We start from the raw sequence: 24508 nt of genomic DNA, 5'->3' as shown, positions 1-24508 counted from the left end.
TCCCCGATTTCCAGGGGCGAGGCGGTATGTATTCTGTTTTGTATACCAATTTGTCACGCCATGTTCTGGCAGCAGCCAATCCGAATGGGCTCATACATACGCAGACTGTGCGCTTCTCATGAATAATGCTAGCAGTGAACGTAAGTGTCAGAGCTCCAGGCTCGGACGGGAGGGTGTCTGTTTATAACGCACTACCTGCCCAACATACTTGATCACTTTTGCCCAAGGTAACCATTTTTGCAGGGAAACTAAGGCTCACATGGGGTGAATAACTTGTTCAGGCCATTCTGTCTGGCTCTAATGTCCATCCATCCTACCCTTCCAGGCCAGCTGTGAAGAACCCCGGCCAAAGGCCTCATAAACCTGCTCCCCTTCAAACTTACTTTGTCTCTGGGGAGAGGGGGGTTACTAGGAATCAGGGTTTCCTTTCCAAATGATCAAGTTCTAGAATATATACAATGTATCAAGTGTATGAGCTTAAGTAGACACCCCAAACCTATTGTTATGGGTTGAATTGTCCCCCGCAAATTCAACATTGAAGTGCTAACCCATAGTACACCTCAGAATGTGACTCTCTTCAGAAATAAGGTCACTGCAGATGTCATTAATTAAGATGAGGTTATACCAGAATACAGTGAGCCCCTAATACAATATGACAGTATCTTCACCAAAGGGAAATGTGAACAAATTTGGACACACAGACCAGGGTGACGCATCTGGAAGCCAAGGAACACCAAAGACCACCAGCAAAGCAACAGAAGCTGGGAGAGACACGGAACAGCTTCTCCCTCCGAGCTCTCAGGAGGAACCACCTGCCCCTCTCTGTTGTAGGACTTCTGTCTTCCAGAACTATGAGGCGATCTATTTCTGTTTCAGCCACCCCAGTTGGTGGTACGATTTGTTATGGCAACCCTAGCAAACACTTACACCCACACTTTATACTGCCTAGGAAAACATGAGTGCACAGTAAACGCACCAGGATAATACAGAGCAAATCCAGGGGTGTAGTTATTGCAGGGCACGTGGGGGATAATGCCACGGGGCGGGGGGGGCAAACCCGGGGTGAGGGGTCTCTGCTGCATGGGAAGTGGTGGAAATTGAATGGGTAGGTGGATTCCAGGATGTTTTTTCATTAATGTCATTTTCTAGGTCTTACATGAAGTATCTTCAAGTTTTAAAAGTTAAATAAAGTTTTCACGTTAGAAACCCGATGACTTGTTGGAATCCCACGAGTCCACGACAAAGCCAGGCCGGATCCCGGGCCTCAGGCTGTCCACAGCAACCTTCCGCCCTCTCCTTGCTCCCAGAGGGTGGTGGTTGCTAATCACAAGGCCCATTTTGTCAATGGGGGATGCACGTGCTTGGCATTTTAATTACTTACCATCAAGTAACGTTTTGGTCCTAGCAAAAGTATTGGAAGAACCTAGAATCATTCCTGAGTTTGAGATAATTGCCTGGGGCCTATTGTAGGGGTGGGCGGTGCTCGATAAATCGCTGCTGCTAAATCTAAGAGGTTCAAATATACATCCCAGCCCAGAAATTTCCTCACCAGGGTGGAGGCCAAAAGCACCGAATTCCTTCCCCCTCTTCCATCTTCCACATTTGTCACAATTGCTCTTGATGTTAATTTCAATCTCATTTCATCAGAACAGAAATGTCAAGGGAAGAAAGACCACACTCCCTCATTCCACCCTGGGATGGGCTGGCCCCAGAACCTCCTTCTCTCCTCTTTAATGCTTTTACTAAGAATGTTCCCAGCTCACCTTACTCTATAGCTGGGCATTCAACCAGCAGGTGGTCACTCTGCTCGTAGTATGTTGAAGAAAAATGCCCTAGGGAGAGCAAACTGAGCCTCTTACCTGACTCCTGGAGATATCGATACACCAGAAAGTTCACTTCGTCACTGGTTATGCTCATCTTAGCCTCACCTCGCGGCGATGAGGTCTTTAGGAAGCGGGAGCCACCCTCTGTTAGAGAAAAGCAGAAAGAGAGTTTTGAAACACTGCCGCATTGTTTTTTTCTCTGCACTCATTTTGAGACAACTGAAGAAAATAGTAACCATGCTATCATACACAGGAAGGCAATTAATGTCTGATTTGTGTTATATTTTGCAATGATGTGATTCTATAAAAACTTCATAATTATATATGTATATATAAAATACATCTAGACGAAATCTTTTCAAAAAAAGAAAAGTGGGTATATTTTATAAGGTCAGGGTAGAGTAAGGTATAAGCCACATTAACGAAGCCAAATCGAGGGGCAACAGAATGAAAACAACTGGCGTTTTATCCAGTAGAAGTCACGTGTGTGTGATGATTCACAGTGCACTTGATAACTGCTACGAACAGAATCCCCACGTGCACTTGGGCAGATGCAGTGGGACTAGGCACAAAGTATTTTCCAGACAGTTGGAGATGACGGAGTGGACAAGCAGTCATGTTCAGCACCCCTAGGAAGAGTGACCACCTGGTCCTGGAGAAACAGTTCATCACCACACTTTTCTCTCACAAAAGTTTAAATGGGTTTCAACAATAAGCTTGAAAGTCACTCTTCCCGAGGAGCTAAGTAATTACATGTCACCTTAACATCCTTTCTTCAGGGAGGCCAGGGCTCCAGGTAGACAGCTGAGCCAAAGGCAGAGAGACCCTGTTTGTATTTCACTGCAGAACCTACTGCCTCAGTCTGGCTATGACTTCTGGTGCCTGCAAGGCCGGTGGAAAATTGGGGAGGTGGGGAGAGTGAAAATTGCAGGGGTCTCTGTGCCTGACACAGCCAGGAAGATAGAGTCTGGTTTTCTTCAAAAACCATCCTAGCTAGATGCATGAGCAAACCAGCCCACAGAGGACAGAAGTCAATCAGGAAATGGAACTCTTTGGTACAGGGACAAACCAGAAGTCATCCATCAATCAGAGCCATGCACACCACAAGCAGTAACCCCCTAAAAGGCTACAACTTATTTCAATGATGTCATCAATACCAAACACTTTTAGGTTGTTTGGGAGCTGTCTTCAGAGTCCATGTCATACATTTTCATATACATTTATGGGCAGCAAAACTTTTATCATTGAATGAGGATTATGTTTTTGTTTGTTTAGAAAAAGATAAAAGCATAAAGTGTATGTTCAAGTTGGGAGATATTTTACATTTAATGGGAGGACTTGAACTAAAGGTTGCTGTGCGGGACATACCCTAAGATGGCCCCCAATGAGTCCACCTGGTCTGACCCCCTCCCCTTGAGTGTGGGCGGTACCTGTGACTTAGTTGTATCCCACAGAATATGTCAAGGGCATGAGATAGCACTCCCTTGAGTTGGGTTACAGCACATGGCAAGGCTGACCAGACGTCACGCCTATGGTTATCATGTTGTATGACACAATACTCCTCTTGGCAGCCTGCCTGCAGAGAGAGGCCTTCCTGCTGGCCCTGAAGATGTAAAATGCCATCATGTGATCTGCCCGGGGAACTGCAAGCAGCCTGCAGGGAACTGAGGGCGTCAGTCCTAAAACCACAGGAACTGAATTTTGCCAACAACCTGAACTTGGAAGATGAGAACACAGCCAGGCTGGCCCCTTGACTGCAGTCTGGTGAGATCCTGAGCAGAGAAGACAGCTGAGCCATGCCCAGACTCCTGATCCACAGAAATTACGAGATAATCAATGTGTCATCTCAATCTGTAGTCATTTGTTTTAACTAATTTTTTTGACGGCTGGCCAGTACGAGGATCTGAACCCGTGATCTTGGTGTTATAAGGCTGTGCTCTAACCCACTGAGCTAACCGGCCAGCCCCCATAGTAACTTGCTATGAGCAATAGATAACTAATGCAGCTGCCTCTTCACTCCTCCCAGGTCTCCCTCTGCAGTCTTACAGGATGTTATTTTATACTCACTACAACTTTGCCACCCAAAATGCTTATCTTCTTTGCTTACTTTGGTGACATTTCTGTACTTTTGCACATACTGCAAAGAAATTTTGGCATTCAAAATCCAAACCTGCCCTGAGATCTGTGCCTGAACTCTGGGGAGTTCGCTCATAAGTCAGCACTAAGAAGAAAATAGGAAAGACTACTTAAGAAGCTGTGAAATCAGAGCATAACCTAGCGAAAAAAATAAAATATTTAAGGGGAAGAAATTAAATAACAACAAAAATATATCTAACAGGATACTGCAGCTCTCAGCACGTTTGGATAATGCTGAGTGTGCAGTAATGGTGACAGCTTGTCTGCAATGACAAATTTACGGGGTTTTGGGTGTTCTCTGTCTACCTGCACAGCTGGAAAGCTCTGGTTTTATATCACCAACTTCAGATGACAAAGTAATGGAAGGGCAGTGGCCTCACAGGGTTCCCAAGAGGGCCAGAACGAATGGACTTGAAAAATGGCTTGCAACTTACAAATCCCCCAATATAAATGTATCCTGTGGTTAACACCATTATTCTCCAGGCTATATACACATTTGCGAAAGATGATAAACACAGAATTTTGAAATAAATTTTGATCAGTGTATTATAGAAGTATAGGAAGTAATTAAGGCTGCCTTTCCTCGGGCTAGCTGAACTCCGCATTCCCTTCCAGCCCTAATGTCCCATGATTTACTACATAGATGAAAACACAATTTTCAGCATCTTAATCTCTAGCTAGAGAATCTTTAAAAAAAAAAAAAAAATCAGTGATCTGAAGCATGGACTGAATTTTAGCAATTACTTTTTCACAATGGAAGATTTTCTTGTTTAAGGCCTTTGGATGGGTGGGAGTGCAGCTAGGAAGAATAGAACTCTATAATTTCAGCCTCAGTTAGCCCTGAAAATTTCTGGAAGGGTGTAGAAAGAGGATAGCAGTGCTAGCACGGGATGGCAGCGGGATGCGGTCAAATCTGGAGTCCCTCAGAAAACAAGCGAACCACAAAAGACACGTCAACACCATGCATGGGCCGGCAGACGTTGGTCCACCTGCAAGGATCGGCACAGTTTGGAATGGACCGAGCTTGCGAAGTCTCTGGGTCTCATCTCTGCATGTTACGGAGAGGAAAACAAGGCACGGGTAGGAAGCTGTGTTCTCTAGGACCTCATGAGGAGTGGACAGAACCCAGTTCCCCTGAGCCAGGTGCTTCTCTTGCTCTGCCACCTCTAAGTCCTGTCTCTTTTATTCTGTGCTGTCGGGTGCTTAGCAACAGTAACATCTGATGAAGAAGGTTTCTCAGCCACGGCACTTTTGACATTTGGGGCCAGATGAGCCTCTGTCGTGGGGCTGTCCTGGGCACTGCAGCACCCCTGGCCTCCCCCCACCCCCTGCAGCTGTGACCATCAAATATGTCTCCAGACACAGTCAAATGTTCCACATTGCAAAACGGCAGCTGGCTGAGAAGCACTGCTTTAGAAGAAAACAAACATTCTGTGTTCGAAATAAACTCCATTTATAAACTTGTAAGGCAACATGGAGCTGGCTCCCAACACGGCCTGCTGTGCACCACAAGAACCTGGCTTATTCATGTAGTTGATGTAAAATCTTTCTGAAAACTGTTTTCACAAAAAAATTAAATACTGATTGTGTCTTTCAGGATCCAGACCTTCCTTGCTTTCCTAAGATGGTTGCCTGACATGCAGACGACACCCTTGTACACAGAATCTGGTCAATGTTCCACACCCCATGGAGTCTAATAAATAGACGTGCACATGCACGTGCTCCCGTGGAACTATGGAGAATCAGAACGGAGGAAGATCCTCAAGAGACAGGGTTGTGGGCTGTTTCCATGAATCCTCTAATTTGCTTTAGGCATCGTCCTCTTCTTCAACCAGGGAAAAGAGCTATGTAAGCGGTGGATTCCTGCTTTCTGATCACAGCTTCACTGTCTCTCCAAATTTATAATAAGTTAGGGTCCAAGGATTGGAGTGCTTTCCCCAATACAGTGCTAATTTTTAAAGAGTTTTTGATTTGTGAGCAGCAGAGAAAACAAAACAAAAACTATCCCTGGCCTACAAGAGAACTGGGGATGGAATGTCATTTGGTTAACAGGGCTGAGTGTTTTGCCTCAAGCACACGCTTTCATTTTTGAAGACTGATTTAAGAATTGGATCTGAGTTTTTCCCCCCACAACCACCTACTTCACTAACTTTTAAGTTATTATTTTTCGGGGTAGCCTGTTGGCTCAGTTGGTTAGAATGCAGCCTTTATAACATGAGGGTCATGGGTTCTGATCCCCATACTAGCCGGCTACCAAAACAAACAAACTAACAAACAAAACCCCCAAAACAAACAAACAAAAAGCTCAAGTGATTATTTTTCTTTTAAAACTTAATTCCAAAAAGAATTTACAGTGGCTAGAGAACATTCAACACATACATGAAAATATTCCTTTATCTGACCATAAACCTAGCAGCAATATTTAATCCCCTTTGGCTCTTTGGGTTTCATCACACCAAAATCAAGACGCACTGTCAATCCACCGGGTGTTTGGTTGTGATATCTCTAAGTAACACACTTGACAACTGGCTGCTGGTGCTTTTGTGAACAATCTTCATATTTTTGACTTGAATGAGTGAATTGGCCAATATTCCTTTGCAAGAACTACCGTTCTAGACAAACTTCACTCAACATAAGGCTGGAAAATAAATATTACCTCTCCTCTTTTCTCTAACACCAAACTAAATTTCACCAAAAGATGTTAAATTATGGATCTTCCCCCCGGGGGTTTGCTGTATATTTTCATGCAAATAAACACACTGGAGTTAGAAACCTCTTCCAAGTTCAGCAGAGCCTGCCACCAGAAAGAGGACCTTTGCAATGCGAGCCGCTCCTGGCTTGAGTGACAGCGCAGTGTGAGCTGTTCCTGTTTTCTCCCGTCTGGCGGTCACATCCTGAGGCCAGTCTGTAAGCAAAGACCGAGGGACGAGGGACGGGGCCCTCATCTCTCTTCACTGGGAAAACCAGCAGTGCCGATCCCTCGGAGACTTGAGTCTTCCAGCTCTCCAACGCTGCTTCCCAGCCCCCAGCCCTGCCATGCTTACAAATACAGCAGCTCCTGGGGTGGAAATGCAAATATGAAGGGCCAGCCAAGGCGAGGCTGTGAACTCCTCGGGAGCCACCCTCCTTCACTGCACGCTGTGTCTATGCGGGAACGGGAGAGCCAGGGCTTCCCACGCCACACAGAAGAGGGTCAAATCTAGGTGAAGGGTCCAGCTCCCATTACTGTGCTTTGTAAAACCGTGGTAAAATAGACGTAACATAGAATTTACCATTTAACCATGTTTAAGTGCACAATTCAGTGTCATTAAGGACATTCACACTGTCACACAACCATCAGCACCAACTCCCCAAGAGAGAAACTGCACCCACCAAGCACTGCCTCCCAGTGCCCCTCCCAGCCCCTGGAACCACCAATTGCTCTACTTTCTGTCTCTATGAATTTGACCACTCAAGAGACCTCATATAAGTCTAGAGAGCAGAACAATCCGGAACTCCCAACATTTTGATCGTAAGGAGGAGAGATGGCATCCCGAGGCCACAGACATTCTGTTGGGTCCTCACAACGCCAGTTTCCCTTTTCCAGAAGTACTTTTACCTGCAGACACTCTCTGGAACGATTTGACAACGGCCTCTCTCAGACGTCCTGGGCATGACATTCACAAGACCGTTTCATCGCGGCCAGCCTCCGCCAGTCCCTGTTTTAAAGGCCTTTCCTGCCACTTGCTACTCCCAGCAAACTAACCATCCCACGCTAATGAGTACGAGGACCACCCCCCTCACTTAGGCTCCCTCCATCCAAGATGCAGACGTGAGAAACGAGAGCAAAGCTGACACGCTGGGAATGGGAGAGCTGGGCTATCTTGGTTGTGCAGTGTTCTGAGATCACGTGTAACATCAGGACTCTAACTGCTGCTGTGCACTTTACTAAGTTATCACCAATAACATGCATTGTTTCCAACAAGCTCCTCTTAGCAAAAGAAAGCCCTGTGGAGGGAATGGGAAACCTCCGCAGGGAAAAGGACCAGCCCCTTCACATCATGCAAGCGCATGTGGATCGCCTCCTCCTGGTCCCTGCCGTCCTGCGGCAAATACAAACACATGTGATATGCTTTGCAGGATGAGATCCAAGGAGATAACAGGAGAAAATTACTAAGTAGCTGCTATATTCAAGGCATGGTGTTTAGCACTGCTAAACAAATTTATAAATACACACACAGAGTCCTTGCTCTTTAGCTGTTTAGTAAAACACCTACACAATAATGCAAAGCTCCAACAGTAACCCCCCCCCACACACACACACCCCAAGGAACTAGAGGGTGGGGCAGAGTTCTGAGGAAGGAAAGTTCACGGAGGAGGAGGGACATTTTGGAAGCCAGAGAAGTTAAATTCTTGACTGATTGAGACAAGACTTTGGATGAGGAGAAGTTAAGAGAAAGAGAAAGAAGCACAGGCGCTTCATCATGTGTGTGTCTGGGGGGCGGGGGGGGGGGGGCTTTATTCAAACGGGTTTTGAAGTTTCATGATGTGCCAAATGCACCGCTTGACCCAGAGCGTGAGAAGCACCCTCTGGGCCAGGGTCAAAGTGAAGCATCAGAGACGTCTGTGCATTCGGGGAGAGGCCCGCCTGTGCTGGCGACGTCTGCGCACTTGAGGAGAGCTTCGCCTGCTCCAGCGACGTCTATGCATTCAGGGTGAAATCCACCTTTGCCCTCTCTGCCAGGAACGACTTTTGCATGCTCAGAATGTCTGTGCTGGTGACAACAAGGCGAGGGCAGATGAAGGCGACAGTTCAGACCGGTATGAGCTCACTGGCTAGAGATGTGGTCAATAACCTCTTGAGAGCCTCAGAGGACAGTAAAGGACGTGAGACTGGCAGCCTCATGGCTCAGAGCCACACAGCCTGATTTCTAACCAAGGCTCCATCACGGTCCAACTCTGGGATCAGGGCACATTCTGTGCCTTGGTTTCCTCGTCTCTACACTGCGGATCATAACTGCCCCTGTTGTAAGGGCAGGTTGGGAGGATTCCGCGCTTTTATATAAATTCTCAGCACAGGGCTCCGTGTGCAGGTGACATCCGGGCCATGTTAGCCAACTCCCAAGATTCCCCAGAGCGGCCTGAGGGGCCCACGGACGGTCAGGGAAACACACCTGCCCTCGCAGGACGCCTCAGGGCAAGTGACAGGCAGGCAGGGCGGCGCTCACAAAGCTGGGACAAGAAACAACTGTCATCACCAGAGGACCTGGGCATCCTTTTCCTATTCCATACAGCTGGGGACACAGCTCTCGTTTTAACACCTAGCGGGTTTCCAGATCGCATGGCATCCGTGTCCAGCTTTCCAGTTCTGGGAACTCCAGTGGATGACTTCCAGCCTCTCCTGTTCTAAAATAAAAGAGAGCTTTGGCGGCTTTCACAGATCCTCCTTGGCTCCAAACAGAGGCGAGAAAGGGGGGACTCTTAATTAGAGCCATTGTGTTTATTTTCTTGCCTGACCCAGTTTTGATTAGAGACACCTTCAATTAGACTGATTTGAGGTCTTCGGAGCTGTGTTTGTGCCAAAAAGAAATAACCACTTTCCACTTTGAGTTAAAGCCACAACAGTCCCTCACTGTGCTGCTTAAGGAAGAAGGAAAAATTAGTGCAAGCTGATGACATTTCGGGAGTTTCCCCGCTGAAGATAAGTAATTCAATATAAATAATAACTTAGGGTTAGAGCTGTCAAGAAAAAAAAGCGAAAATTATTTTTAGTAATTCTTTTTATGCCTTAATTTCAGGGTGGCAAAAGCTGTTAATTCGCAGTTCCCTTCACAAAATAGCTCAAAATTCAGTCCCAAGAGGAATGTTGTTGAAGAGTTTTATTTAGTATATACTAAATATACATATTTAATAGCATTTAATGTGCCATCATTTCCTGGGAAGGGAGAGGCCTGAAAACAACAAAATCTTAATTGCTATCTAATTATCCTACAAAGTAGAATCACATGAGGCCTACTTGAGCTCATGTGCTGGTAGTTGGGGACCGAGACAGCAAATCAGTCTCTTGCGAAGAGTAGGAAAGCCTCGTCCGGGAACCGTGAGCTATGCACACACAGCTCAGAGGAAGCACCCACAGTCTAGAAAGGGCGATACATATATGGAGGTACTCAGACATCTTTTGAGGGGAAGGTTTCTCTTTAGTCCAACTGCCCCATTATGAAAAGATTTTTTAAAACCCTCCAAAGCAGCCCTTTCTTTCTGAAGGGACGTAAGAAAGTGTGTCTCATGTCTGCTATTAGCCTGCTGGTGTTGACGCTGGAAAAATCTATGGCTTAAAGTCATCGTTTGGACACGGCTCAGGTCTGTGGGAGGTGTTCCATGCAGACTGGGGACCGAGAGCCAGAGCAGCTGGAAAATCTGCTCAAAATGACCTCATCATGAAAGGGCGCGTCTCTCTCTCTCTCTCTCTGCATTTCTTTATGGAAATGAGCAAATTCTCTGCTGACCTGGACACAAGAGGAGCCCTTACGTCCCCGTCTGCTTTCTCCACACTGTTTCTCTATTCCGACAAACTGAGATTTTCACCTCACAGCCAGCAGCTAGTTTAAGATGAAATTTTTAATGTACGTGTTACCATTTACATATAAATCCCAATGTACCTCTTCTAAACTTTGCTTGGGGACCAGCTTATTTTGGGGATAAAATAGGCTGCTTTTACCACTTTGCACATTTTTTCATCTTTCGTAGTTTTAGCTTCTTGTCCACGAACAGCATGGTTCAATAAATTGTAAAAAGGTATGGGAACTAGCATGCCTCCATTAAAATGATTTCAGAAAGCAATATATCACACATAGTGCATGCTTGCTAGGTATGAGGCATAAGTGCTGAAAGCTTGCTATGTTTATCTCACGTACCCATCACAACTCTGAGAGGTAAATGTGATCATTACTCCTATTATCACCACTTTACAGGTTAAGCAATGAAGGTTTAGAGAAGATAACCAACTTAAATTAAATCCCAGTGGAGCCAGGATTTAATGTTATGCTGCCTGACATTAAATGCTACACTCTTAAGGTATAACTTAAATTTCTCAAAACTATCTAATGGAAAGAGGTTTATTGGGTGGGAGGGGACCACAACAAAACTGAAAAGAAGGCTAACGCGCATTTATAGTTTGATCCCAAGTGTAGAAAAATGTAGACATAGGAAAAAATTGGGCAGAAATACATGAAAACATTAACAGCGATTTTATGTTGGTTGCTTTCTTTCAGAAACTTCATTTACAAATGTGTATGATGCAAAATTTTGTTTTGTTTTGTACACAAACACACACCCTACACGCAAATAGCAGACAGCCTCCAAAATTTACTTACACCCTTCTCCAAGGACGGGATTATGCTGTACGTACGTCTGTGCAAGGAGTGTGTGCCTTTCTGTATTTTCCGTATTTTCCACTATGAACATTAAGTGTTTTCATATTTATTAGAATGTAACTAAAACCTGGCAATGTCTTCAGAAACTAAGTATGAAATGAAGCTCCAGGGTTGGCAGAGCAGAAAGGATGGGTCTTGTGCCAGAAAAAGAATGCCACTCCTCATCGAACAAAAAGTCCCCAGCCTTTAGAAAAGGTCCTTTCTGTGCCCGCCACCTTTCTAGGTTAATTAATAGCTGGTTGGGGCTTTCATCCAAACCCCATGTGCACGTCCACAACAGATGCAAAATGCCAGGAAAGGCGCCTGGGAGGCTGGATCTGCAGGAAGCCTTCCTGAAAATGCTCAACCTAGTAAGAGCAAACCATTGCTAAAAAAGCCCACATCCCATGAGCCGGATGACAAAACAGCACAATTTTCCTCTTATATTCCCCTCCCCTCTACACAGTTAAATGCAAGTTCATGTACCCAAGATCTCAAAGCAGACTGCCTCGGGGGATACCGACGCTACTGCTCTCACATACGCATAGTTCGTCCTGGTTTCCCAATGACTTTGGTCTTTAAGTTAATAACACTTCTGATGTCGAGATCAATTGTGACCTATTTCCTAGCAAGAAATTAATTTACAGATTTCAATTATCTTGAAGACAGAGAACTTGAATACAGATTCCACACAATGTGCACTAGGCCCTCAAACAAATTTAAGGAATACACACAGCCTGGTTAGGAAATCTCTATTAGATACTGATTTTTCACCTACATATGAAGGATTTAATTTTAGCTGCAATGGCTCTCTTCCCTGCAGAGGGTGGAGTCACAAGTGGGGTCCTCTGCTCCTATGATGCAGCCAGCGGCTTTCTCTGTAGACACAAAGGCAGACAATGCCTTACCCCCGCCAAGGTGGCCTGGACCTCATATAGTCTTGGTGTTACCTCAGCTTTCAGTGCTTCCATTAAAATGACTGACAAAGAAAAATTTTAAGAAGGTAAAAACTGTAGGCACTGTGAACCCGGATAAGAGATGGAGTCCAACCGTCCTCACATTTATGTCAGCAAACAGAGGTACTAACCATTGTAATTAAATGCTCAGCACCTTAAAACTCCACAGCCACATGACTGATAACATTTAAAACACAAAATAAAATACTGACAGCAGCAGCGGTCAGCATCCCCAGTCTCCTCGCTACTGACGTTTGGGGCCAGATCATTGGTTGTCAGGGACTGTCCTGCACACTGCAGGGTGCCGAGCAGCACCCCTGGCCTCCTGCCCCTCCACCAGTGTGACAACCAGAAATGTCTCCAGACACTCCCAAGTGTCCTCTGGTTCCCTGAGTTAGGGCACGTACACAGGTCCAGAGCCAGTCCCTGTTACTTGGCAGAAAGGCCCTCCAATTCCTTGTGTAAAAGTTGTGACTCCCTGAATATCTGCAGAGTCTTTGCTAAGTAACCACGATTTGGAATCTGTCTTAACCACATACTTTGTGTGGGCCTCTCAGAGCCTCACCTCCACGTGGCCTGCCACTCAAGAGGCCGCAGTTAGAAGTGGTGAAAATAAAACAGTGAGGTTCCTCTAGGTCAGGGTCAGCAAACTGTGGCCCAGTACCAGTGCCTACAAATAAAGTTTTATTGGCACTCATTCATGTTCCTTCATTTACACATGGTCTATGCTGCTTTCATACTACAATGGCAGAGTTAAGTAGTTATAACACAGACCGTCAGGCCCCCAAAGCCTAAACTATTTACTACCTGGCCTGTGACAGAAAACAGCCGCTGACCTCTGCTCTCCGTTTTCCCTGTTTCTGTATCAGAGAGTCACTGCCTGTCCCTTCCTGGCTCGAAATCTTCCTGCCTGGTAACCTGAACAGTGATACCCCAGATGTGGGTGTTCCTCATGACCATAACCACATTAAAACGGATATCCAGGAAGACACTGTCACCATGGTGTGCTGTGGATGGCTTTCAAAGGAGGGCATGTGTTGAAACCATTTGAATCACATGGAAACAGCTGATAAGCCCTCACTTCTAATGCACAGCACCCGATACGTGCAGAAGGAGGATGCTATTTACAGACTACTCCCGACCTTACTGACGAACTGGAGTGAAGCAAGACTGCTGTTTCTAAAAATAATCCCAAATGACCACCTGCACATACAATGAGTTATCAAAGGCTACAAAAACATGCGAAGTCACTTACGAAACCAAACACAAATACTTCATACACAGTAGGAATTCAATGAATGCTCAATTTAAGTTTTACATTCTCTAAGTACTGAATTAATACTGATCAAAACATTGATGAAAAACTGATCCTCTCTCCCATCTTCCCTCTGACATTTAGAATATGGTCCAATAACATTTCAAGAAATATTGACTGATAGGGCAGCCACTTTGGAAAAGTTCAAAATGTTAAACATAGACTTACCATACAAGCGAGCAATTTCGCTCCTAAGTATACACCACAAAGAAATGAAATTCATGTCCACACAAAAACTGCTCATGAAAATTCACAACAGCATTATTCACAACAGCCAAAAGGTAAATGCAACCCAAACGTCCATCAACTGATGAACAGATGGACAAAACGTTGTCCACCCATGGTCTCTCCATGCAAAGGAATGTTATCCTGTTGTGCAATGGAATGACATGGATGGACCGTGAAAACATCATGCTAGCTGAAAGAAGCCAGTCACACCCTCAATACTGGATACATTTTGTTCTTATTAACAAACTACACTTTTCAAATATTTAAGTCAAATAATATTGGAATTCTTATCCTGTGCATGTTTAACTTGTTAAAACAATTTATACATGTCTGGCTTTAAACAAAAATACCTCAAATGATAAGGTTCTTATATTTTAGTTAAATTTAAGTCTATCATTTTAGTTCTAGTTGGTTCTCTTGAAACAGTAAAGCCAAAATCTTTCTCAAGTTTCCATCTTTACGTTTTAAATTACCAAAATTCTGTGGTTGTTTTGTTTTGTTTTGTTTAAACAACAAAAAAGAAAGCCTTAAAGAAAGAACCAGGAAAAAAAAAAAAATGAGTAAATAAAACAAAACCCTAAAATCTCACATAGCAACAGGTCACGAGATTACTGTTACAGAACTCCGGGGTTGGGGGTGGGGTGCGGGTATCGCTTTCAGCCCTGGATGTGGGCTTCAACTCTGGACACCTGTGCACATACAACTATTTGGTTTGCTATTCTGGAAACCTAGATTTATAAATAGTAATCTACATGATTTTCTCATAAGTTTCAAGGTTAACTAGCAAATCAATTTGCAGAGAGACACAAATCATATTAAGAAACTAATAAAGCATAAAATGAGTATATTGGAGCCAAGTAAAATCTATACTCATGTGCTCAATTATAATTAACTTTTCGGCTTAATTATAACTCATAATGTTGATAAGGCAGATTGATTTTAGAAGGTGCCATCTCTTCCTTGTAAGACCCACAAGAGTTTATTCTAGCTGATTCAGTATCCAAAATTCTTAGAAGGCAGAAAAAGGCTATCTCCTCCTTTAGAATTGACACACAGACCATTATGATTGAACAACGCTCTAGATACTACCTTCCAGCAAGGAGGAAGACCTACAACTTCCTCCTGAAAAAAATCATTTTAAAAAAGAAGGTGTTCAATTTAGGCAAAAAGAAGTTCTGCTTCTCAAATGGATTACAGGTAAGGATCCAGTTGCACATAGGACTGCTTACCGTTATGGTGACTTCATGTGTAGACCTTTGGACCAGTGGGCTTCCCAGCCTCCGATCATAGAAGCGGCAGGGCGTCTGCAGGGACTGGCCTAGTGACAATGGAAAGCTTTAGAAAAAAAGACTTAAAAATCATCAGGGTGTGTTCACCTGTCAACCCCTTCTGTTCCTTTAGGTTTCTCTTTCATCCTACCTCTAACTTAACACATTTCATAGGTTCATCATTTCTGTCTTAGTCCTTAGCATACACTATATGGTTTTCTTTGCAAAGTGAAAAAAAAAAAAAAAAAAAGGAGAAATTAAAATGGCCAGATTGCTACTGCTATTATATAATGATAAATTAACATCCACTTGAAATACTTTTGTTTTCAGGACAGTGCCTTATGCAACTGATAAATTAAACTCAGGAGAAATTGTAATCCTCTTCTGCTAAGACCTACAAATGTTTATTATAGCTCATTAAGAATCCAAAATTCTTAGAAGGCAGTAAAAGGTGAATTCATCAGTCAGAACTGACTATACAGCTTGTAACGATTTACTGATACTCAGGAGAAGACAACATGCTTTAGTGCAACTTTAGACATCGCTTGGGCCCATGCTGTAAGCATGTAATCCCTGTAAGCACGTTTGTGTGTATACACACCCACCCTCATATGCACTGTGCTCATAAAAGCACAGAAAAACGTTAGAATCTATTTTCCTTTGGGTCCCCTAAAATAAAACAAAACAAAGGCACTAACACATCCCAACTTTTCAATTACTGCTCTGATACATTTTCATTTCATAAGGGTTCCATTTGCACTGATTTTTTTAAGAAGCCAGGTTTATAGCTTGGAAAATGATAATCCTTTATATGAAAAATTGTTTTGGTTTTTCAATCACTATAAACAGTAATTAGCCAACCAGTATTTATTTAAAGTTCTACCTTCTTCCTTATAAAACTTCTTTGGTTGTTAATGAACAACGCAGTCTCCCAAAGAGTTTAAATGATCATCTACAAACTCAAGAACTAAGGGAATTAAATGCCTGCTATTTAGATTCTTACTCAATAGCGTTAAGCAATAAGAAGGTGCCAGGTTTAATATAATTCAAATCCACAAGCAAAGCTATGAGTGAAGGTGCTTCTTATGAGTGAATTTAAAGGCAGCTGCATGAAGTGTTTTAAGGAAATTCAAGTAAATTATTCCAACTGAGTCAGGTTTACAGTCATGCAGAGATTAAAAGGACCCTACATGAAGGTTCATAGGCCCCTAAATTCCATTATAGTATAAATATAAGGATATACAAGATAAAAGTAATAACCAGGGCAATTAAAAAAAAAAACTACCACTGAAGAAAATTAATGAGACTTAAAATTCGTCTACAACTCTTAGGCAGAAATTAAAGGGCAACTGAATGAAAGAGACACAAGGGAACATTGATTTTACTTATAAAATAAAAATACATTTGATTATAAAAAAAAAATTCTGCGGTAGAGGTGAAATAGAATAATACTCCTTATAAGGAGTAAGTAAGTAAGCTGAAGCAGATGCAAATTACTGTTTTCAGGACCGGGCTGTAAATTGCTGGGGGGAAAAAAGAGCCTTATGATGAAATTGCTAAATACCATAAAGTATCAAAATATAAGCAGATGTCACCACAATAAGTGCCAAATTGCTTGCAAATTAAAACACTAAAATCCATAATAATTCAATAAGTAATTAATATATAAACAGCTCTTATTACAGGCTGTCCAAAAAAAAACAACTTCAGAATCAAATTCCTATTCTTTGGTCCAAAACAGATGGTAACCCACAAATTAGGATCTTGAAACTGAAGATTACCTTTTATATATGCTTATAAACTGAATAAGTATAATTAACTTATCATCTGTGTGTGATGAACACAAAAAATGGGAATGAATAACATTCTTCTGGTTAGGCAACATGTCAAAACTAATTAGTTAATTGCTAGAAAAAATAAATTAAAATGGGAAATCAGTCTTTCCAATACCTGGTCATTACTGATTTTCCCATTATTAGTACCCAAACAGAGCCATTATCAATAAACAGTGCTGGCAAGAAAGTTTACATATTGCAAAATACTTGTGCAAAATGCAAATAATTTTAACACATGCAATACGTTCTTTATTCTCAAGAGTAAATGCTGAGACTTAATACATATAAAAGGGATTCTGATTTCCCGCCTGTCCCCAGCTCTTGGCATGGCGTACACGTATACTGACAGGCCTTCCATGTAGCAGGTGTCAAGTCCTTGAGGGGCTCTCTAAGCTGAGACAACAGAGCATGCACTTGCTTTTCCTTAGAAAGCAGGTTAGAATAGAGCTGTGGTGCTACATACATTTCTTAAAAGAACTGAACTCCTACACTGTAATCAAATAAAATCTAAAATAATTTAGAAACTATGAATTCACCAGCCCCCCTTCCCCCATTATCCTCACCTTCCGGTCACAGAAGCACACCTTGCTCAGACTCCATGAGTTCTACCACTCAGTTCTAACTGATGGTCAATAAGCAGACATGGGTAGGGAAGTGTACAAGGTCTGGGCTTTGCCATTAAAACACTGGTCATATGATTTGCTGAGAGCCAGTTCTGACCCTCAAGAATGGCAGAATAATGAGACTGAAGTCACCCAGACCCTCCAATGATCTCGGGGATTTGTCATCTACCCATCTCGGACTACTGCCCCGACCACTGCCTGTTACATGAGAGAGAAATGCCTTTTCTCGTTTGACCCACTGTATTTTTGATGTTTAGCCCATTCCCTAAGAGGAATGCAGAATCCCAGGGGATGACCTCTTTCCTGACCCTCTTTTCTCCCTCCTTGTATCTGTGTTTCCTTCTGTCATATCACCCGTAGCACGCGTTACACGTTTTCTGCCGTAACAGGAGGAAGAACTTGTCATCCAGGTTGACTTCTACAGTCTAGACTTGACACACAGTATGCACTTAATAAAGGTTAGCTCCATGAATGAATGTGAGAATGAACGAACTATATGTATGTGTGTATGAATTGCATTCATGAATGAATGAGTTATATGTATGAAATACCATACCTATAATCAATCAGAACATCAAGGTAGCTGACAACACCCTTTAAGTAGATCTCAGAATCTCTCTATCACATTCATTTCTTCATCATGTCTGCCTAAATTTTACTGCAAAATATCCCAAAGAAGTGCAACATTTTCACATGGATATTGGAATTCAGAAAGATTCCTTAGAAGTTTTTACTGGCATCTTTGAGGACATTCTTGGGGAAGCACAGAAATATCAAGGGATAGTTTTAAAGAATTGTACCCAGAAATGCCTGCTATGGTTTTCCTATTTTTCTAATTTCATGTTTCCGACTACAAGCACCAGTTACCACTTTCTTGGAGTCTGAACCTCACCCGCACTGTCATTTCACTGTTCAATGTGACTGGAAATGGGCCAAGCCTACGCCAGCCAGTCCTCACAGTTAATCTCTCGCCTTTTAATTCTTTGTGTAATTAATGTTTCATGGGGCTGAAGAGCTACAAAGGTCTAGCCAAACGTTGTCCAAACTCAACAGCATCCTCAGCTAAATTTCATTCTAAGTGCAATTCAGCATGTTCGTTCTCATTTAATTCCAAATCCTGTACATCACTTTTCAATAGTTCTTGTGACTGTCTCTGCAGATTTGCAAAACCACTGTGAGGGATTTCTTTCATTGAATATAAGAAATGGTGGGCTAAAGCAATGATTCTTCTTTTTAATACTACATTTTCAAATTCAAACAGTCGTGCTACTTGAAAGCAGTCATTGTGGGAAATTATACTCTTCGCCTATTACGAAAGCATTAGTAATTTAAAGACTACCCTTTAAAGACTATGTCAAGTTCCAAAACATCATTTTCATCACCCCAAAAGAAGAAACTCTGCCTTCAGAACCCACTTACCCTATGGAAGAAAAAATAAAAGAGCCAGAATATCACACCACTGGCCCGACTAGACACTCCCCTGGACCCTACATAGTTGTTTTGTTTTGTTTTCGATTGGGACAAAAACCACTTAACACAGAATTAAACATTTTAAAGTGCACAATTCAGTGGCATTTAGTACATTCAAATGTTGTGCAACCACCTCTGTCAAGTTCAAAAACACTTTCATTACTCCAAAAGGAAACCCTGTTCCCATTGAGCAGTCACTCCCAGTTCCCTCCCTCTGCGGATTTGCCTATTCGGCACGTTTCATATGAATGGAAACATACAATACATGACCTTTTGTGTCTGGCTTCTTCCATGTTTACAAGGTTCACCCGTGTTGTAGCACGTGTCAGTACCTCATTCCTTCTTGTGGCTGGACGCTACTGCGCCCTGTGGACGGACCCCATTCTGTTTATCCATTCAGTAGCTGATGGGCACTTGGCTATTGTGAATAATGCTGCAACGGACCTTTGTGTACAAGAATGTGTGTGAGCAGCTATTTCCCACCCCTTAGGGTATCCATCCCAGGAGTGGAATTTTCCTACAGAGTTTTGCCTTTATCCTCCTTTACCTAAGCTTCCTTCTCCCCAGGAATGAAAGATGCACAAGACAGTGGAGGGAGGCCAAGCTGGAGCAGACCAGGATCTGGGGAAAGAAGCCGATGTCTAGCTCAAGCACGCAGGGCGGCCAGCAAAGGGATGCCCACAAAGGAGCCGGGGACCTGTTGGCAAGCAGCTCCAGCTGGCAACCAACTGCACGCCAGCACTGCCTGTCCGACGGGCTCGTGCGTGTTCAGGACTGCAGATTCACTTGCTGCCCCCGCAGACTAAGCGTTCCTCTCTGCTGACCAAATCCTCATCGAGCTCTTCCTTGAATGGAGCTGAAGAATGTGCTATTTTTCTGCTTGGAGCAAACAAAATTCCTTTTCCACTGAGAAGCACATGATAATGATATGTAATGATATGTAATCCCAAAAAAAAGCTTGGGATGATCATAATGTCTCTATAATTTAATACAGTGGCTCTCCAGCAGGGGTGACTGTGTCGCTCAGGGGACACTGGGCAGAGTCTTTAGATAAGTTTGGGTGTCACAGCTGGGGGTGGAGGTGCTACTGGCATCTAGTGGGTAGAAGCCAGGGAGGCTGTTCCACATCCTACAGGGCACAGGGCAGTCTACCCACGAGAAAGACTAACCCAGCCCAAAGGTCAACAGTACGAAGGCCTATTTTAATAAAATAGATATCAGAATCCCTAAGTTCACTTCATGACTTCTGCCTGATTTTTTGGATGAAATATTAGAAGAAGAAATAACACTTTCACACAAGTGTGAGATTCATACACTGTCATCAAGCCTCCCTCCTGGTAACTCAAAGTGAGAAAATACAACAAACAGCCCATATGTATCTTAAAAGGATAAACATGTTTTTACTGATTGTAAATTGAAACATTTAACCATGTAACTGCCAGTTCTCTCTCTCAATAAAATAGAATCAAATTGGTATGATGAAACACCTTTAGTTGCCTGCGGAGAGGCCAGCACAGAGCCTGCCGCATGAGGGAGCCACCATGGACGTTGACATGCACCGCCAGCCCCGACAAGCCTCCAGATGACCACAGCCCCAGCTGACATCTTGCCTGCACCCTCAAGAGACCCCAAGCCAGCATCACCCAGTTAAGTCACACAGCGCCCCTGACCTTCAGAATATAACACTCTGGAAAGGAAGGCGGGAAAGAAACCCAGGGCAGGGGATCTTCTCAACAAGTGCCTCATAAAATGGGGACAATGATTGGCAGGACTATTCACTATTGCCAGGAAAACCTAGAACCAAAGGAACTTGGAAGCCAATTAACTGAAGCTTTGAAATCAAGTAGGGGAGTGTTTGCGAAGTATGCTTTTCAGAGTGATGTTTTCCAGGTCGTTTAGGAGGTTTAGTGTGTGTCACCTGCAAATTGGTTCTACAATCTGAAAGGACTGGGTTCAATAAAACTGGGTTCAATAAGGCATTTTCAAAAGAATAATAATTGCTAGCACATGTATCGCACCTATAGTATGCCTGGCTCTCTTCTAAGTGCTTTAAACTTATTTAATCCTTATAATAAATAATTTTAAATACTTGAGGTGCTTAGAGCACTAAGTGCTTATACAGCACGCTGTCCGCCAGCAACTCTACGAGGGAGGCTGTTGTTATCCCGCTCTGACGATGAGGCAATGGAAGACCGTGGTGCAGACAACCTGCCCAAGCCCCACAGCTAGGAAGTGGCAGAGCTGGGCTGTGAAATCTCAGTCTGCCCAGAGTCTGCACTTGCGTAATCGGGAGGCGATGCCATCTTCTGATCTACTGGAGATTTCCCCAAAGCTTCGATAGGCTATGTGGATCAAGACTAGCACAGATGCAGATAAGGGACTCAGGATTTCCCAGGACTCCCACCCACCGCAACCTCACGTGTGCTTTCACCGATGGGCCCCCGGCACCCATGACATAAGGAGTCACGCTGTCCTCACGACGTCCTCACGGCTCTGAGCAGCAGGCAGTGCCTAACTCTGCAATCCACCTTCTTCCTCTACCTTTGCTTCTCCTGCGCTTCTCTGAAGTGTCCGCACAGAAGATGATGCCCTGTTTAATATGACAGGTGTGCCCGACGCTCTCAAATTTCTCTAAAAGACTTGCCAACGTGTCCTGATTTAAATACAATTTTCTGACTTAGTGAATACGCCGATCACTAAACATTCCAATAAACTGAGATTTCATTGTTCGAAGACTATATAGTCTTCAAGAGAAACTCATAAAATCAATGTGCATTTTTTAAAAAGGCTTTGGAAGCTTGAACCTAAAGATGATAGTACTTGGCTGAAATGAATGTAAGTATGCCGAGATGGTAATGACTTATAAAAATAAATGCTACTTTATTTAATATAGTAATAAGTGTCAAGAAGTAGGGCAGTTCTATATGAGCCTTTATCTGTTGGGAATTAAAATCAGGCCATGATCCTCATTTCTCGTTTTACTCACCAAACTATGAAAATGTGTATGGCGAGGTGAAAAGTCACTATGCATTAATTATTTTCTCGTATCTTACCATCTCATCTTTTAAAAAAATTTCACTTTTGGAATTCCTTTTATTTACATGGACCATTTTTTGCCACCACAGTAAACAAATTCCCTGCTTTGTTTACACATATTCCTGAGAGGCAGCACCAAAGAGATCCTTTCCCCTTTAAACATATTTATGACACAGGGAAAAAAAAGTTTCATATTGTTTTCTTAGTGATAAATGACTCTAATTTTCTACACAAATTCCAAAGGCCTAACTTAGTGTTCTTTAAAAATAAGCATATATGTCAAAAGAACACTAGAAAGCTATAAATTAAAACCAAGGAACATCTTCAAAGATTTTTCTTTTAAAAGCAGTTTGTATGGATAAATGATAATAAAAAGTGCTGTCCCACGTGGATTAAAATAAATTGCAGTGCTTTTTTGGGGAATTAACATTTCAGTACTGTTAGCTCTAGACTACTCTTGGATGTGCCCTCAATTTCCCTGTGGTGTGCATTACCTTGTCAATGTTTCATTACTGTACAACACATGAAAGAAGGATTTTGGTGATATTCTGGACCTACACTGGAACATGCCCACAAAGCTGGTGGTTACCTAGGCAATTACTGCTGATAGCTCTTCCACAAGCTAATAATGCTCACATACTCTACAAAATACCAGTCAAATGCCCAAGAACTTTCTGGGTAACCCAGTTCTAAAAGGTCTAATGAGTCAATATGTAGTTATAAAATTGTAAAAATAATAAATGTTGATTTCCATCATTGTTTCTCAAACTGGGTTTAGTGTTCATTCATAAAATACTAGTCCTGAGAGATGACTACGTGTGTAACTTAAAACAGGAATTCAAGATTGAATACATTTGGGAAATTCTCGGTTAAAAAAAAAAAAAGGTAAAACAGATCCAAAAAGCTAAACAAATCCCAAGCAGGATAAATACCAGAAAAACCCAAACAAGATGCAATCAACTTCCTAAAAATCACTGATAAAGGAGCTCTTAAAATCAACCAGAGAAAAAAAACACACATTATGTTCAGAGGAAAAGATTAAGTAAAGACTACAAACTTCTTCTCAAATACTATGCAAGCCAGAAGACAATGGAATAAAATCTTTACAGAGCTGAAAGAACGTATCAGTCTAAAGTTCTACATTCAGATAAAATACCTTTCAAAAAGTTAAGGCAAAATAATGACTTTTCTAGACAAACAAAAGCAGAGAGAATTCACTGCCAGAAGAGTTGATCTACAAGAAATCTTGAAGGAAGCTCTTTAAGATGACAAAGAATGACCTCGGATGGATATGCGGATTTCTGCAATGGAATGATGAGTGGTAGAAATAATAAATACAAAAATACTTTCTTCTCATTTTAAAAATTCTTCTACAAATAAGTGACTACTTATTGGAAAATTAATAACTATGTATGGTGGTGTTTATAACATAAAGTAAAATGTATGGCACACGTAGCACAAAGAACTAGGAATGGAAGGAAAATGGAAGCACATTTTTGTAAGGTTCTTATGCATGATGAAGTAAAATATCACTCATATGTACATTGTAAACACTGTAAAATGCACATTGTAAACACTAGAACAGCATCCTAAAAAATAAAGCAATGAGTCAAAGATAATAAGCCAATAATAGAGTCATAAAAAATCCTCAATTTATGCAAAAGTATATAGAAAAAGAGCAAAAAAGAAACAGAACAAACGGTACAAATATAAAATAAACAGCCAGTGGTAAATGGTATAACCATTCTGATTAAAAGGCTGAGACTGTAAGACAGGATAAAAAAATCCAGAGTCAACTCTATGCTCTTGGTAACAAACCCACATGTTATATATATTGTTATATATCGTTCATATACATTGCCTTTGAATACACACACACACACACACACACACACACACACACACAAATACACACACATGAGGGGTCTCCAAAAAGTTTCTGGAAAGATTTGTATTATCTTCTAATTCTATTTTTTCCACAAATTTTTTGATGTACCCTTGTGTGTGTGTATTACTTTTTGAAGGACCCATGTAAATGACTCCTCACCCTCCCATCTGCAAAGCAAATGTCTATTATACAGTCCCCTTATATCCATTACATATCTTAATCATCACATAGACCCCATTTGTCGTTCCCGTTTTGTAGAAGGCTGAGTGGAGAGCTAAAGGGAATGGGCTAGACTGGTTTCACAGCTAATGAGTGGTAGCATGTGAACCCCATGTTCTAGCTTCAGCTTAAGCACTCCTGATAGAATTTGGATGTGTTGTGGAAATCTGATCTCCAATGTGGCAGTGTTGGAAACTGATTGAGTCATGGGGGTGGATCCCTCATGAATGGATTAATGCTCTCCCTGGGGGAGGGGGGTAGCGAGTGACTTCTTGCTGTATTAGCTCCCGTGAGAGCTGGTCGTTGATAGGACCATGCAC

General features: G+C 42.5%; 1 protein-coding gene across 5 annotated transcripts in view; it reads right to left on the bottom strand.

Annotated features, from left to right (window-relative positions):
• Positions 1-24508, bottom strand: part of LOC134368921 (F-box-like/WD repeat-containing protein TBL1X) — a 214212-nt gene that overhangs the window by 44022 nt on the left and 145682 nt on the right. For 3 of the 5 annotated variants that reach the window (XM_063085154.1, XM_063085153.1, XM_063085155.1), the window contains exons 3-4: positions 15079-15167; positions 1860-1967 (exon numbers count right to left, since the gene is read on the bottom strand). In XM_063085154.1, coding sequence (XP_062941224.1) covers positions 1860-1917 — 58 coding nt within the window. In that variant the 5' untranslated portion in view covers positions 1918-1967; positions 15079-15167. The remainder of the gene's footprint in view (positions 1-1859; positions 1968-15078; positions 15168-24508) is intronic. The other 2 variants (XM_063085156.1, XM_063085157.1) reach the window with 1 other exon arrangement.

The sequence above is a fragment of the Cynocephalus volans genome, chromosome Y (assembly GCF_027409185.1).
Source record: "Cynocephalus volans isolate mCynVol1 chromosome Y, mCynVol1.pri, whole genome shotgun sequence".
Classification (NCBI taxonomy): Eukaryota; Metazoa; Chordata; class Mammalia; order Dermoptera; family Cynocephalidae; genus Cynocephalus; species Cynocephalus volans.
The sequence above is the reverse complement of the archived record's forward strand: the minus strand, read 5'-3'. Positions and strand labels throughout refer to the sequence as shown.